We start from the raw sequence: 13,257 nt of genomic DNA on the forward strand, positions 1-13,257 counted from the left end.
ACTGTCAGAGCCTCTGTACCACCACACTGACAGGACTGTCAGAGCCTCTGTACCACCATACTGACAGGACAGGACTGTCAGAGCCTCTGTACCACCATACTGACAGGACAGGACTGTCAGAGCCTCTGTACCACCATACTGACAGGACAGGACTGTCAGAGCCTCTGTACCACCATACTGACAGGACAGGACTGTCAGAGCCTCTGTACCACCACACTGACAGGACAGGACTGTCAGAGCCTCTGTACCACCACACTGACAGGACAGGACTGTCAGAGCCTCTGTACCACCACACTGACAGGACTGTCAGAGCCTCTGTACCACCACACTGACAGGACTGTCAGAGCCTCTGTACCACCATACTGACAGGACAGGACTGTCAGAGCCTCTGTACCACCACACTGACAGGACAGGACTGTCAGAGCCTCTGTACCACCACACTGACAGGACTGTCAGAGCCTCTGTACCACCATACTGACAGGACAGGACTGTCAGAGCCTCTGTACCACCACACTGACAGGACAGGACTGTCAGAGCCTCTGTACCACCACACTGACAGGACAGGACTGTCAGAGCCCTCTGTACCACCACACTGACAGGACAGGACTGTCAGAGCCTCTGTACCACCATACTGACAGGACAGGACTGTCAGAGCCTCTGTACCACCATACTGACTGGCTACTAATCAAGTCATGTCAAAACACAACAGATTTCTCTCTCCAGTGTTGTGGATACTGGATGTATAAAAATAAGGAAAAGTCCTATCTGAATCATACAGCCTGTACATAGTCAGTCTCCCATACAGCCTGTAGATAGTCAGTCTCCCATACAGCCTGTAGATAGTCAGTCTCCCTTACAGCCTGTAGATAGTCAGTCTCCCATACAGCCTGTAGATAGTCAGTCTCCCATACAGCCTGTAGATAGTCAGTCTCCCATACAGCCTGTAGATAGTCAGTCTCCCATACAGCCTGTAGATAGTCAGTCTCCCTTGTGTGTCAGTCTCTGTCCCACCGTGTCCCATTGACAGGTCATGTAAGCTATGCTCCCTATCCTATAATGCAAAACTCCATTAAGATCGAGTCAGAGGTGGCGAAACGTTTATAATCAGTGTAGGGGGCTACCGAGTGGGGCAGAAGTCTAAGGCACTGCATTGCATGCAAGTAGTGCTAGAGGTGTTACTACGGTCCTGGGTTCATATCCCGGGCTGTGCCACAACCGGCCGAGGTAGGGAGTCCCATAGGACAGCGCACAATTGTCCCAGCATCGTCCGGGTTAGGGGAGGGTTTGACCGGTGGGGCTTTACTTGGCTCATCACACTCTAGCGACTCCTTGTGGCGGGCCGGGTGCCTGCGGGCTGACCCCAGATGCCAGTTGAACGGTGTTTTCCTCCGACACATTGGTGCGGCTGGCATCCGGGTTAAGCTGGCGGGTCATGTTTCGAAGGACGTATGGACTCCACCTTCGTCTCTCCCGAGCCCGTTGGGGAGTTGCAGCGATGACAAGATTCAACAATTTGGGAGAAAGGGGGGATAAAATATAAAAAATAAATAAAATAAGAAAAGCTCAGTGTACAGCCTTGAAGAAATAGCTTTCCTATCCTTGAGGAAATACGTCCTAGTTTCTTATCCTTTGGGCGATGAGGCACATATCATTGACGGTCATATGCCATGTGACTCTATACCACATCTGTCCGGAATATCCTGTGACTGCTATTCTTCCCTGTCAATCATTCCCGAACAGCAGGTGTGTGTGTGTGTGTTGTCAGTCATAATCGTGGACATTCCCTGTGCTGACGACTCATGTTGAGCTCCCAGTATTGACTTAGTTAGCGGTTGACTCACAACAAAAAAGAGACAGAGGAGAAGTTCCAGATATGGGAGAAATGACCAGAGAGAACAGAGAACTAAGGAAATGAAACCACGAGGAGCTGCTTTCAAGCTCTTACATTCATCACCAGGTATGTTTTAACTGTGTCGACTAGAAGTTATGACATATATACACACATATATACATTGCATTTGGAAAGTACTCAGACCCCTTGGGGTTTTTTCCACATTTTGTTAGGTTTCTGCCTTATTACTCAAATCAACCTACACACAATATCCCACAATGACAAAGCAAAGACAGGATTGTAGAAATGTTTGCTAATTTATAAAGCAATTAAACTGAAATATCACATTTACTTAAGTATTCAGACTCTTTCTTCCGGTACTTTGTTGAAGCACCTTTGGCAGGGATTACAGCCTCGAGACTTCTTGGGTATGATGCTACAAGCTTGGCACACCTGTATTTTGGGAGTTTCTCCCATTCTTCTCTGCAGATCCTCTTAAGCTCTGTCAGGTTGGATGGGGAGCGTCGCTGCAAAGCTATTTTCAGGTCTCTAGAGATGTTCGATCAGGTTCAAGTCTGGGCTCTGGCTGGGCCACTCAAAGACATTCAGTGACTTGTCTAGAAGGCACTTCAGTGTTGTCTTGGCTGTGTGCTTAGGGTCATTGTCCTGTTGGAAGTTGAATCTTCACCCCCAGTCTAAGGTCCAGAGCAGGTTTTCATCAAGGAGCTTTTCAGACAAGAGAATGTTGTTTCTCTGACGAGTGGCTTCAGTCCGGACACTCTACCACAAAGGTCTGATTGGTGGAGTGCTCCACCAATCAGACCTTTGTGGTAGAGTGATGCAGAGATGTGCCTTTCCAAATCATGTCCAATCAATTGAATTTACCACAGGTGGACTCCAATCAAGTTGTAGAAACATCTCAAGGATAATCAATGGAAACAGGATGCACCTGAGCTCAATTTTGAGTCTCATCGCAAATGGTCTGAATACTTATGTAAATAACATATACGTTTATTTTTTTAAATAAATTTACAAAAAATGTCTAAAATCCTGTTTTTGCTTTGTCATTAGGTGGTATTGTGTGTAGATGGCTGAGAATTTTTATTTATTTCATCTATTTTAGAATAAGTCTGTAACCAAAGGCACTGAATATACACATATTACAATCTTGCTGAATGTGATCCTTCTAGACACAAACAGATGCATTGGGTGGTTCTGAATGTAGGCTACACACACACACACACACACACACCTTTATGGATGAAACTGAATCTATTACATAAAGAACCTGGATCATTCCAAACATCCCATTTGAGCCCCGTTACTGTTAGCTAGCCCCGGTACTTACCGTCTGGGTATCGGAGGTCTTCTCCATATTCACCACCTCAAACTCTGACAGACCTTCCTAGAAGCACCAAACAGGACAATGACAAACTGTAAATAGATCCAGAATGAACTTCTTAATGTCTCTGCGTCCAGTGAGAAGGATAGTTAGAGGTAGTTTGGCAAGCCAATGCTAACTAGCATTAGCGCAACGGCACTGGAAGTCTATGAGAACAGCTAGCATGCTGCGCTAACGCTAGTTAGAAACTTCCTTCAAACTACACGTAGAGACATAAAAATGTTATCCACGAGTTCGCCTGACTCCGGGTAAGTAGAAAAAGGGCTTCATGGCAAAAACCTCCAACTAACCCTTTAACACAAGAACAGATAAAGCAGTCATTTTGACTGCTCATGAATTTGATTTATGTCTCTGCCATTTTGTAAGTCATGCCCCGCTCCGTCCTTTTCCTAAATAAGTCTATAACACACTGTCGGTGTTAGAATCGTAATATCACAAACAAAACCGGAGTTATAAGCAGTTACAGGAGGGCATGTCATTTTTTAATGGTTTTTCCCAGTTGCCCCTACTTCTTACAACAGTTTTAATTTTTTATTTCACCTTTATTTAACCAGGTAGGCTAGTTGAGAACAAGTTCTCATTTACAACTGCGACCTGGCCAAGATAAAGCATAGCAGTGTCAACAGACAGCAACACAGAGTTACACATGGAGTAAACAATAAACAAGTCAATAACACAGTAGAAAAAATAAAATAAAAAAAAAGAATAATTACAATTTTGCAGATTAACACTGGAGTGATAAATGATCAGAAGGTCGTGTGCAGGTAGAGATACTGGTGTGCAAAAAAGCAGAAAAGTAAATAAAAACAGTACGGGGATGAGGTAGGTAAATTGGGTGGGCTATTTACCGATGGACGATGTACAGCTGCAGCGATCGGTTAGCTGCTCAGATAGCAGATGTTTGAAGTTGGTGAGGGAGATAAGTCTCCAACTTCAGCGATTTTTGCAATTCGTTCTAGTCACAGGCAGCAGAGAACTGGAAGACCAGTGAACTGAGATAAGGCGGAGCTTTACCTTGCATGGACTTGTAGATGACCTGGAGCCAGTGGGTCTGGCGACGAATATGTAGCGAGGGCCAGCCGACTAGAGCATACAGGTCGCAGTGGTGGGTGGTATAAGGTGCATTAGTAACAAAAGGGATGGCACTGTGATAAACTGCATGCAGTTTGCTGAGTAGAGTATTGGAAGCTATTTTGTAGATGACGTCGCCGAAGTTGAGGATCGGTAGGATATTCAGTTTTACTAGGGTAAGTTTGGCGGCGTGAGTGAAGGAGGCTTTGTTGCGGAATAGAAAGCCGACTCTAGGTTTGATTTTAGATTGGAGATGTTTGTAAACAGGGCTACTTCTCCCGGCAGTAAACAGGGCTACTTCTCCCGGCAGTAAACAGGGCTACTTCTCCCGGCAGTAAACAGGGCTACTTCTCCCGGCAGTAAACAGGGCTACTTCTCCCGGCAGTAAACAGGGCTACTTCTCCCGGCAGTTGAAAGTGCAGTGCCCAGATGATAATCACCCCGATAATTGCCTTGAAACTGAACCTAAACTAATTTTACACATATAACAGATGAAACTAATGTAGTATGCTGAGGAAAATGAGTGAGTTGGTGAGCGAGGGGTTAACAAACCATGCCTAATTATATATTCATCAATTGTGAATTTAGAACACTGTGAGCCATTGTTAAATCTCTAAAATGGTAGGTACCCTATATCAGTCCACCGAATCCCAGCTGTCTTATCAGTCTTCTCTGGCCTACTGGGAGAAGGCTACAAAGTGAGAGTGTGGGTGTAATTGTACACGCTGAACAGCTTTCAATATCTAGGAAAATATCCTTATCAGGCCGTAGGTGAGGGAGTGTCAGAGAATGTGGTGATGAGGCTTGTTGGTATCTTAGGTTGGCACCATGGACAATTTCTTGACTTCACTGTCATTGGGCAAAAAAAGTTGCTTGCAAAGATAACAAGTCCGGCAGGCACCATGAACAAAGTGAGACGGGAGCTCCCTCCCTCCCTCTCTCTCTGAACAACATAAAGCACCTGCACAGCCGTTGTACAATGGTGCTGAAGAATGACCAGTGTAGCTAACCCTGGCAGTGTAGCTAACCCTGGCAGTGTAGCTAACCCTGGCAGTGTAGCTAACCCTGGCAGTGTAGCTAACCCAAACCTTGGCAGTCTAGCTAACCCAAACCCTGGCAGTCTAACTAACCCAAACCCTGGCAGTCTAACTAACCCAAACCCTGGCAGTCTGACTAACCCAAACCCCGGCAGTCTGACTAACCCAAACCCCGGCAGTCTGACTAACCCAAACCCCGGCAGTCTGACTAACCCTAACCCCGGCAGTCTGACTAACCCTAACCCCGGCAGTCTGACTAACCCTAACCCCGGCAGTCTGACTAACCCTAACCCCGGCAGTCTGACTAACCCTAACCCCGGCAGTCTGACTAACCCTAACCCCGGCAGTCTGACTAACCCTAACCCCGGCAGTCTGACTAACCCTAACCCCGGCAGTCTGACTAACCCTAACCCCGGCAGTCTAACCCTGGCAGTCTAACTAGCCCTGGCAGTCTAACTAACCCAAACCCCGGCAGTCTGACTAACCCTAACAGTCTAACTGACCCTGGCAGTCTAACTGACCCTGGCAGTCTAACTGACCCTGGCAGTCTGACTGACCCTGGCAGTCTGACTAACCCTGGCAGTCTGACTGACCCTGGCAGTCTGACTGACCCTGGCAGTCTGACTGACCCTGGCAGTCTGACTGACCCTGGCAGTCTGACTGACCCTGGCAGTCTGACTGACCCTGGCAGTCTAACTGACCCTGGCAGTCTGACTGACCCTGGCAGTCTGACTGACCCTGGCAGTCTGACTGACCCTGGCAGTCTAACTGACCCTGGCAGTCTAACTGACCCTGGCAGTCTAACTAACCCTGGCAGTCTAACTAACCCTGGCAGTCTAACTAACCCTGGCAGTCTAACTGACCCTGGCAGTCTAACTGACCCTGGCAGTGTAAGACAACAGGACACAAAGAGAGAACCAGAGACTATTGCTGCTTTCAGTTAGCTGGAAGCCAGAACCCAGTTGGGACAGACCTAAAAGCACCACCTTGACATGTGAACGTTACGTTTCAGATGTAGGCTAATGAGGCTGTACTTAACGTGCTGGACTGCTCAGCCTGATCAATAACATCTGGAAAATATGAAGTACTCTAAAGCTATAAAGTAATATCTGTTCACTTACGGTGGGCTGCTCATGATTTAGGGCCTTCCCCGTTGAGAGACACGGCTGACTCTCTCTCTGGTCCATACTGGGCTGGCGGTGAAGCTTCCCCTGACCTGAAACAGTCAGGAGTCACCGTTATAGGGTTGTTATATAGTCACAGCACTGTCACAGGGTTGTTATATAGTCACAGCACTGTCACAGGGTTGTTATATAGTCACAGCACTGTCACAGGGTTGTTATATAGTCACAGCACTGTCACAGGGTTGTTATATAGTCACAGCACTGTCACAGGGTTGTTATATAGTCACAGCACTGTCACAGGGTTGTTATATAGTCACAGCACTGTCACAGGGTCGTTATATAGTCACAGCACTGTCACAGGGTCGTTATATAGTCACACCACTGTCACAGGGTCGTTATATAGTCACACCACTGTTACAGGGTCGTTATATAGTCACACCACTGTTATATAGTCACACCACTGTTATATAGGTCACACTGTTACAGGGTCGTTATATAGTCACACCACTGTTACAGGGTCGTTATATAGTCACACCACTGTTACAGGGTCGTTATATAGTCACACCACTGTTACAGGGTCGTTATATAGTCACACCACTGCTACAGGGTCGTTATATAGTCACACCACTGCTACAGGGTCGTTATATAGTCACACCACTGTTACAGGGTCGTTATATAGTCACACCACTGTTACAGGGTCGTTATATAGTCACACCACTTATATAGTCACACCACTGTTATACAGTCACACCACTGCTACAGGGTCCTTATATATAGTCACACCACTGTTACAGGGTCGTTATATAGTTACACCACTGTTACAGGGTCGTTATATATAGTCACACCACTGTTACAGGGTCGTTATATAGTTACACCACTGCTACAGGGTCGTTATATAGTTAACTGCCTTGTTCAGGGGCAGAACGACAGATTTTTAACTTGTTCGCTTGGGGATTCGATCTAGCAACCTTTCCGGGTACTGGCTCAACTCGCTAACCACTGGGCTACCTGCCGTTATATGGTCATTATATATAGAAACCTCAGGAAAAGCTTGCTGTTACAGGTCCAATGCAGACGTTTTTACCTCAATATGAAATAATTTGGTCAATAAGAACCAAATTGTTTCTTAGCAAAGAGCAATTTCTCAAGAAATAATTTTGCTAGGACTGTCTGGGAGTGGTCTGAGTCGGGAGGGAAAACCTGAAAATGTATTATTGGCAGAGAGATTCTTATTGGTCTAATAACGAATGTACTGCATAGTGATGTTACCATGGAAGGCCAAAACTCCATCCAACTAAAACAGGTTGTAATTTCAGCTGGCCCTGTCAAACAGCTGGCCCTGTCAAACAGCTGGGCCTGTCAAACAGCTGGCCCTGTCAAACAGCTGGGCCTGTCAAACAGCTGGGCCTGTCAAACAGCTGGGCCTGTCAAACAGCTGGGCCTGTCAAACAGCTGGCAGACTAAAATGGCATTGTCATATTCACAAAATTATTCCAACTCATAGTGTAAATATATAGAAAACACAGGACAATCACGTTTTTCACTGCACTGGGCCATTGATGATAACATACTGCTGTAAATAATGAACAATCATGGAAGAAACCCATCTCTGATAGCATACCTTGTGTCTCAGTCTGAACAGGTTCTCCCATACACAGACTGGTAGCGAAGCTGGAGGTAGAAGACTTCAGGGCCTCGTTGTCTCTGACCAGCTCCTCTACACGCTGACGCAACTTAGAAGCCTCCCACTGAGACTCCTCCAACAGGTCTCCTACACACCAAACCATTAGTAACAACCATATTCACAGCAGTAACCAAACTGCTCCTACACACCAGAGACAGCTAGAAACAGCTTGATTTGAAGTAGGCCTAGTCACTTGTTCATTTTGGGTTGTGGCATATAGATGAATGTTATTCACAGTTGACATGACCTATAATACATGATGGATAGACAGTAGCTAGTGTTTCTGATGACTAACAACTAAAACATGCCGACCCTGAGAACATTACTCATTACAGAGAAACAGCACATAACCAAAGAATGGACTACGCCAACACTCACTAGTCCCATGTCACTACAGAGAAACTCCCTGCAAACATTACAGCACATAGCCAAAGAATGGAATCAGGTCTAACCACATTGTTCCTACAAGGCTATGAGAATGGAATATGTAGCTATAATGTATAGGTCACAACACTAATCAAGACAGATGAGTGTGATGAGGGTTGAGGTCCTGGTTGTGTGGGGTATGGTCTTGAGATCCGTCAGATCACATGTAGTTAACCCAGGTCTACTGCTGTACTGTACAGTGGCATTGGTACAACGTCACAAGTACCTACACTAACACAGATATATGGGGGGGGGGGGGGGGGGTTGTTTAAAGTGCTGTAGTCTTACATGGAATATAATCATTTGAAATTCCCCGAACTAAAATCTTACGTAATGTGGTCAAATGCCTGATTACATTCTGTCCACAAGAGATTATAATCATAATAAAGAGCTGGTGATCTAGACCAGAGAGGTAGTATATATATCAGATTAGAATCATAATAAAGATCTGGTGAGCTAGACCAGAGAGGTAGTATATATATATCAGATTAGGATCAAAATAAAGAGCTGGTGATCTAGACCAGAGAGGTAGTATATATCAGATTAGGATCCTAATAAAGAGCTGGTGATCTAGACCAGAGAGGTAGTATATATATATCAGATTAGGATCCTAATAAAGAGCTGGTGATCTAGACCAGAGAGGTAGTATATATATATCAGATTAGGATCATAATAAAGAGCTGGTGATCTAGACCAGAGAGGTAGTATATATCAGATTAGAATCATAATAAAGAGCTGGTGATCTAGACCAGAGAGGTAGTATATATCAGATTAGGATCATAATAAAGAGCTGGTGATCTAGACCAGAGAGGTAGTATATATATATCAGATTAGGATCATAATAAAGAGCTGGTGATCTAGACCAGAGAGGTAGTATATATCAGATTAGGATCATAATAAAGAGCTGGTGATCTAGACCAGAGAGGTAGTATATATATATCAGATTAGGATCCTAATAAAGAGCTGGTGATCTAGACCAGAGAGGTAGTATATATATATCAGATTAGGATCCTAATAAAGAGCTGGTGATCTAGACCAGAGAGGTAGTATATATATATCAGATTAGGATCCTAATAAAGAGCTGGTGATCTAGACCAGAGAGGTAGTATATATATATCAGATTAGGATCCTAATAAAGAGCTGGTGATCTAGACCAGAGAGGTAGTATATATCACAAAAGCAGTTACGGACCTAAGCTCTTGAGTCCCTTCATCCTCTCTCGGAGCACGCTGTTCTCTTCCAGTAGTAGTCTGTAGCTTCCCCCTCCACCGCTGCTGCCCTCCTCCCTGGTCTCCCTGGGCTTAGCCTCGCCCCCGCCTGGGTCGTAGATACGATAGGGCCCTTTTCCTTCCATTGCCACGGATTCACTTACCAGGCATGGTGCTGGGAACTGGCAGAACAACAGAACAGAAACGTCAATAGGAAAGAACCAGTAGAAGAAGAGAGGCAGAGCTGTGTGGGAGGTTTCAGTGAGGGAATGTGTTTTGACTGTGCTCAGTAACGTCTGTGACAGCATGGGGAAATAGGCTGATGTCATGTTTACCGTTTGTCATGGGAGAACCTAGACTTCAGTAGCCAAATCCCAGATCTGTTTTTACCATCACATCAACTCCTTGGCATGGCAATGAGTGACAAGGAGTTAACTAACTGATCTGGGACCAGGCTAAGTCAATAGCTATATCACACAAGGCTAAGGCAGAAACTAATATACATTGAGATGTTAAGTCTGCCATAACAAAATGCATACCACATACATGAGGAAAAGTACTAACCTCATACTACCTAATACAGGAGGAGAAGTACTAACCTCATACAGGGGAAGAAGTTTGGTTATATAACAAGCATTGTGTTGGTTCCCCACCCTAAACCATTTACAAAGTAAAGAGTCTTTAACGCCGCCATCAAAATGGGATTTCTGCAAAAGCTATTGAGACATAATCACTTGAATGTGTAACTTACACACACCAATATGTTCAATTTATTCAGTGATAACAAGGATGTAACAATGCCACACTGGAGAATGGCCCGCAGAAAAATGACCATGCAATATTTAAACGGAACTTCCAGCCAGACAGATGAGAAACAAAGACTTTGTACAGTAACCAGATGATTTGAAAGACCCTTGCTAGTGCAGTTGAAATCCGTTGCAAAATATAATAATGAAATGAAAGACAAGACATTCTTTTAGAAAACTTCATCATTCAAACCAATTGAAGCTGGATGTTGTCATGAGATGTGATGACATCAACCTCACGTTACAACACCACATCATCATCATCATCATCATCATCCAACTCACTCTGGCGTCTTTTCGGCCTCTCTTTCTTTCTTCGTTCATTATTGATTAGGAGAGACGGCTAAAGTGTCCAGTCCAGAAAAGATAAAGGTCCCTGATTAGATGATAAGCGAGAACAACATCTGTCTCGGTTCAGTAGTTAGTAGCGACATCCGACTGTTACACTAGTTTAGTTAATGACTAGCCATGAAGCTAGCTAACGTTAGTCATCAGTTGCTATATGCTAGGATGTTGGAAAACCGTCAGCTAACAAGTAGGACATCAGACTGTTTAGCAAGCTAACATTATGCTTACTTGAACGATAGCTAATTCATATTATCCGTTAGCTAGCTATCTGTCAAAGTATTTCTACAAGATAACCTGGCTAACCCGTTAGCTGATTGTCATGCAAATACTAGCTAACATGACAGATGATATTTTACAGATAACTAACTAACGTTAACTAGCCATTTGCTACGCATCAAAACCAGTGTGTTTCCTGATAACGTAGCTAGCCAGCTTTAAATCAATTTCATGGTAACCAAAGAACAAAGAGATCGTTTGCTTGTGTTAGCTACCTTTCTGCTTCAGTGGCTCCTTCGATTTGCCCAGACAACCAATTGCGGAAGTGGTCTCTGCTGTAACCTGGGAAAGTCCACCTCGCTCTCGTCTGATGTAAACAGCTGTGGTTGACAACCGGGCCGACCAATGCAGACGCTTGACACAGACTGGTGTAATCTTTAAAGAGACAGTGCAGGGTTTTGCTCCAAACCTTGGTAATGTAGGGATTGGGACTGCACGACTACAGTCAGAGTAAGGCTTTGACCGGTTACCACCAGGGCTTCAAAGCTACAACGGTGAGCTGAAACAATAACAAAGCAGACAGCACGCTTTGTTATCACGCCTCTGATATGGACCTGGAGTCATGTAACCATTCTCCAATTCATAGACAGAGCTATAGATGCAAGGAGGACTGACCATCCATGATATAATTTATCGTTATGAGGCTATACAGTGTTAGTTTACTTTTAAGTTGTTTACAAACATTGGAGTAAAACAAGTTTATATTTCGGGTTCAGATGGGGTACAACAGTTAAACTAATCTCATGAGGCATTTACCAATTGTATTCTTCAAGAATCAATGGGTATACATAATTCATTTATTAGTCCAAAAAAAATGATGTAGCAACTATGGATTCTAGCTATTAGCTCCACACCTCTAGGTAGAGGCTGTAGTACAGTCACACATTCACTACTCCTTTAAAGCTCCACACCTCTAGGGAGAGGCTGTAGTACAGTCACACATTCACTACGCCTTTACAGCTCTACACCTCTAGGGAGAGGCTGTAGTACAGTCACACATTCACTACTCCTTTAAAGCTCCACACCTCTAGGGAGAGGCTGTAGTACAGTCACACATTCACTACGCCTTTACAGCTCCACACCTCTAGGTAGAGGCTGTAGTACAGTCACACATTCACTACTCCTTTACAGCTCTACACCTCTAGGTAGAGGCTGTAGTACAGTCACACATTCACTACGCCTTTACAGCTCCACACCTCTAGGTAGAGGCTGTAGTACAGTCACACATTCACTACTCCTTTACAGCTCCACACCTCTAGGTAGAGGCTGTAGTACAGTCACACATTCACTACGCCTTTACAGCTCCACACCTCTAGGTAGAGGCTGTAGTACAGTCACACATTCACTACTCCTTTAAAGCTCCACACCTCTAGGGAGAGGCTGTAGTACAGTCACACATTCACTACTCCTTCACAGCTCTACACCTCTAGGTAGAGGCTGTAGTACAGTCACACATTCACTACTCCTTTACAGCTCTACACCTCTAGGGAGAGGCTGTAGTACAGTCACACATTCACTACTCCTTCACAGCTCTACACCTCTAGGCAGAGGCTGTAGTACAGTCACACATTCACTACTCCTTTACAGCTCTACACCTCTAGGCAGAGGCTGTAGTATAGTCACACATTCACTACTCCTTTAAAGCTCCACACCTCTAGGGAGAGGCTGTAGTACAGTCACACATTCACTACTCCTTTACAGCTCTACACCTCTAGGCAGAGGCTGTAGTACAGTCACACATTCACTACTCCTTTAAAGCTCCACACCTCTAGGCAGAGGCTGTAGTACAGTCACATAGACTTCACTACTCCTTCACGGCTCCACACCTCTAGGTAGAGGCTGTAGTACAGTCACACATTCACTACTCCTTTAAAGCTCCACACCTCTAGGGAGAGGCTGTAGTACAGTCACACATTCACTGCTCCTTCACAGCTCTACACCTCTAGGGAGAGGCTATAGTACAGTCACATAGACTTCACTACTCCTTCACAGCTCTACACCTCTAGGGAGAGGCTGTAGTACAGTCACACATTCACTGCTCCTT

General features: G+C 44.9%; 1 protein-coding gene across 7 annotated transcripts in view; it reads right to left on the minus strand.

The window, feature by feature from the left end:
• tnip1 (TNFAIP3 interacting protein 1) overlaps positions 1 to 13,257 on the minus strand; it is a 49,432-nt gene that overhangs the window by 27,847 nt on the left and 8,328 nt on the right. For 4 of the 7 annotated variants that reach the window (XM_064955403.1, XM_064955402.1, XM_064955405.1 and 1 more), the window contains exons 2-7: positions 11,429 to 11,712; positions 10,875 to 10,932; positions 9,767 to 9,965; positions 8,087 to 8,236; positions 6,463 to 6,557; positions 3,180 to 3,236 (exon numbers count right to left, since the gene is read on the minus strand). In XM_064955403.1, coding sequence (XP_064811475.1) covers positions 3,180 to 3,236; positions 6,463 to 6,557; positions 8,087 to 8,236; positions 9,767 to 9,965; positions 10,875 to 10,913 — 540 coding nt within the window. In that variant the 5' untranslated portion in view covers positions 10,914 to 10,932; positions 11,429 to 11,712. Of the gene's footprint in view, positions 1 to 3,179; positions 3,237 to 6,462; positions 6,558 to 8,086; positions 8,237 to 9,766; positions 9,966 to 10,874; positions 10,933 to 11,428; positions 11,713 to 13,257 lie in introns of those variants that run through there. The other 3 variants (XM_064955409.1, XM_064955406.1, XM_064955408.1) reach the window with 3 other exon arrangements.

The sequence above is a fragment of the Oncorhynchus masou genome, chromosome 32 (assembly GCF_036934945.1).
Source record: "Oncorhynchus masou masou isolate Uvic2021 chromosome 32, UVic_Omas_1.1, whole genome shotgun sequence".
NCBI classification, from domain to species: domain Eukaryota; kingdom Metazoa; phylum Chordata; class Actinopteri; order Salmoniformes; family Salmonidae; genus Oncorhynchus; species Oncorhynchus masou.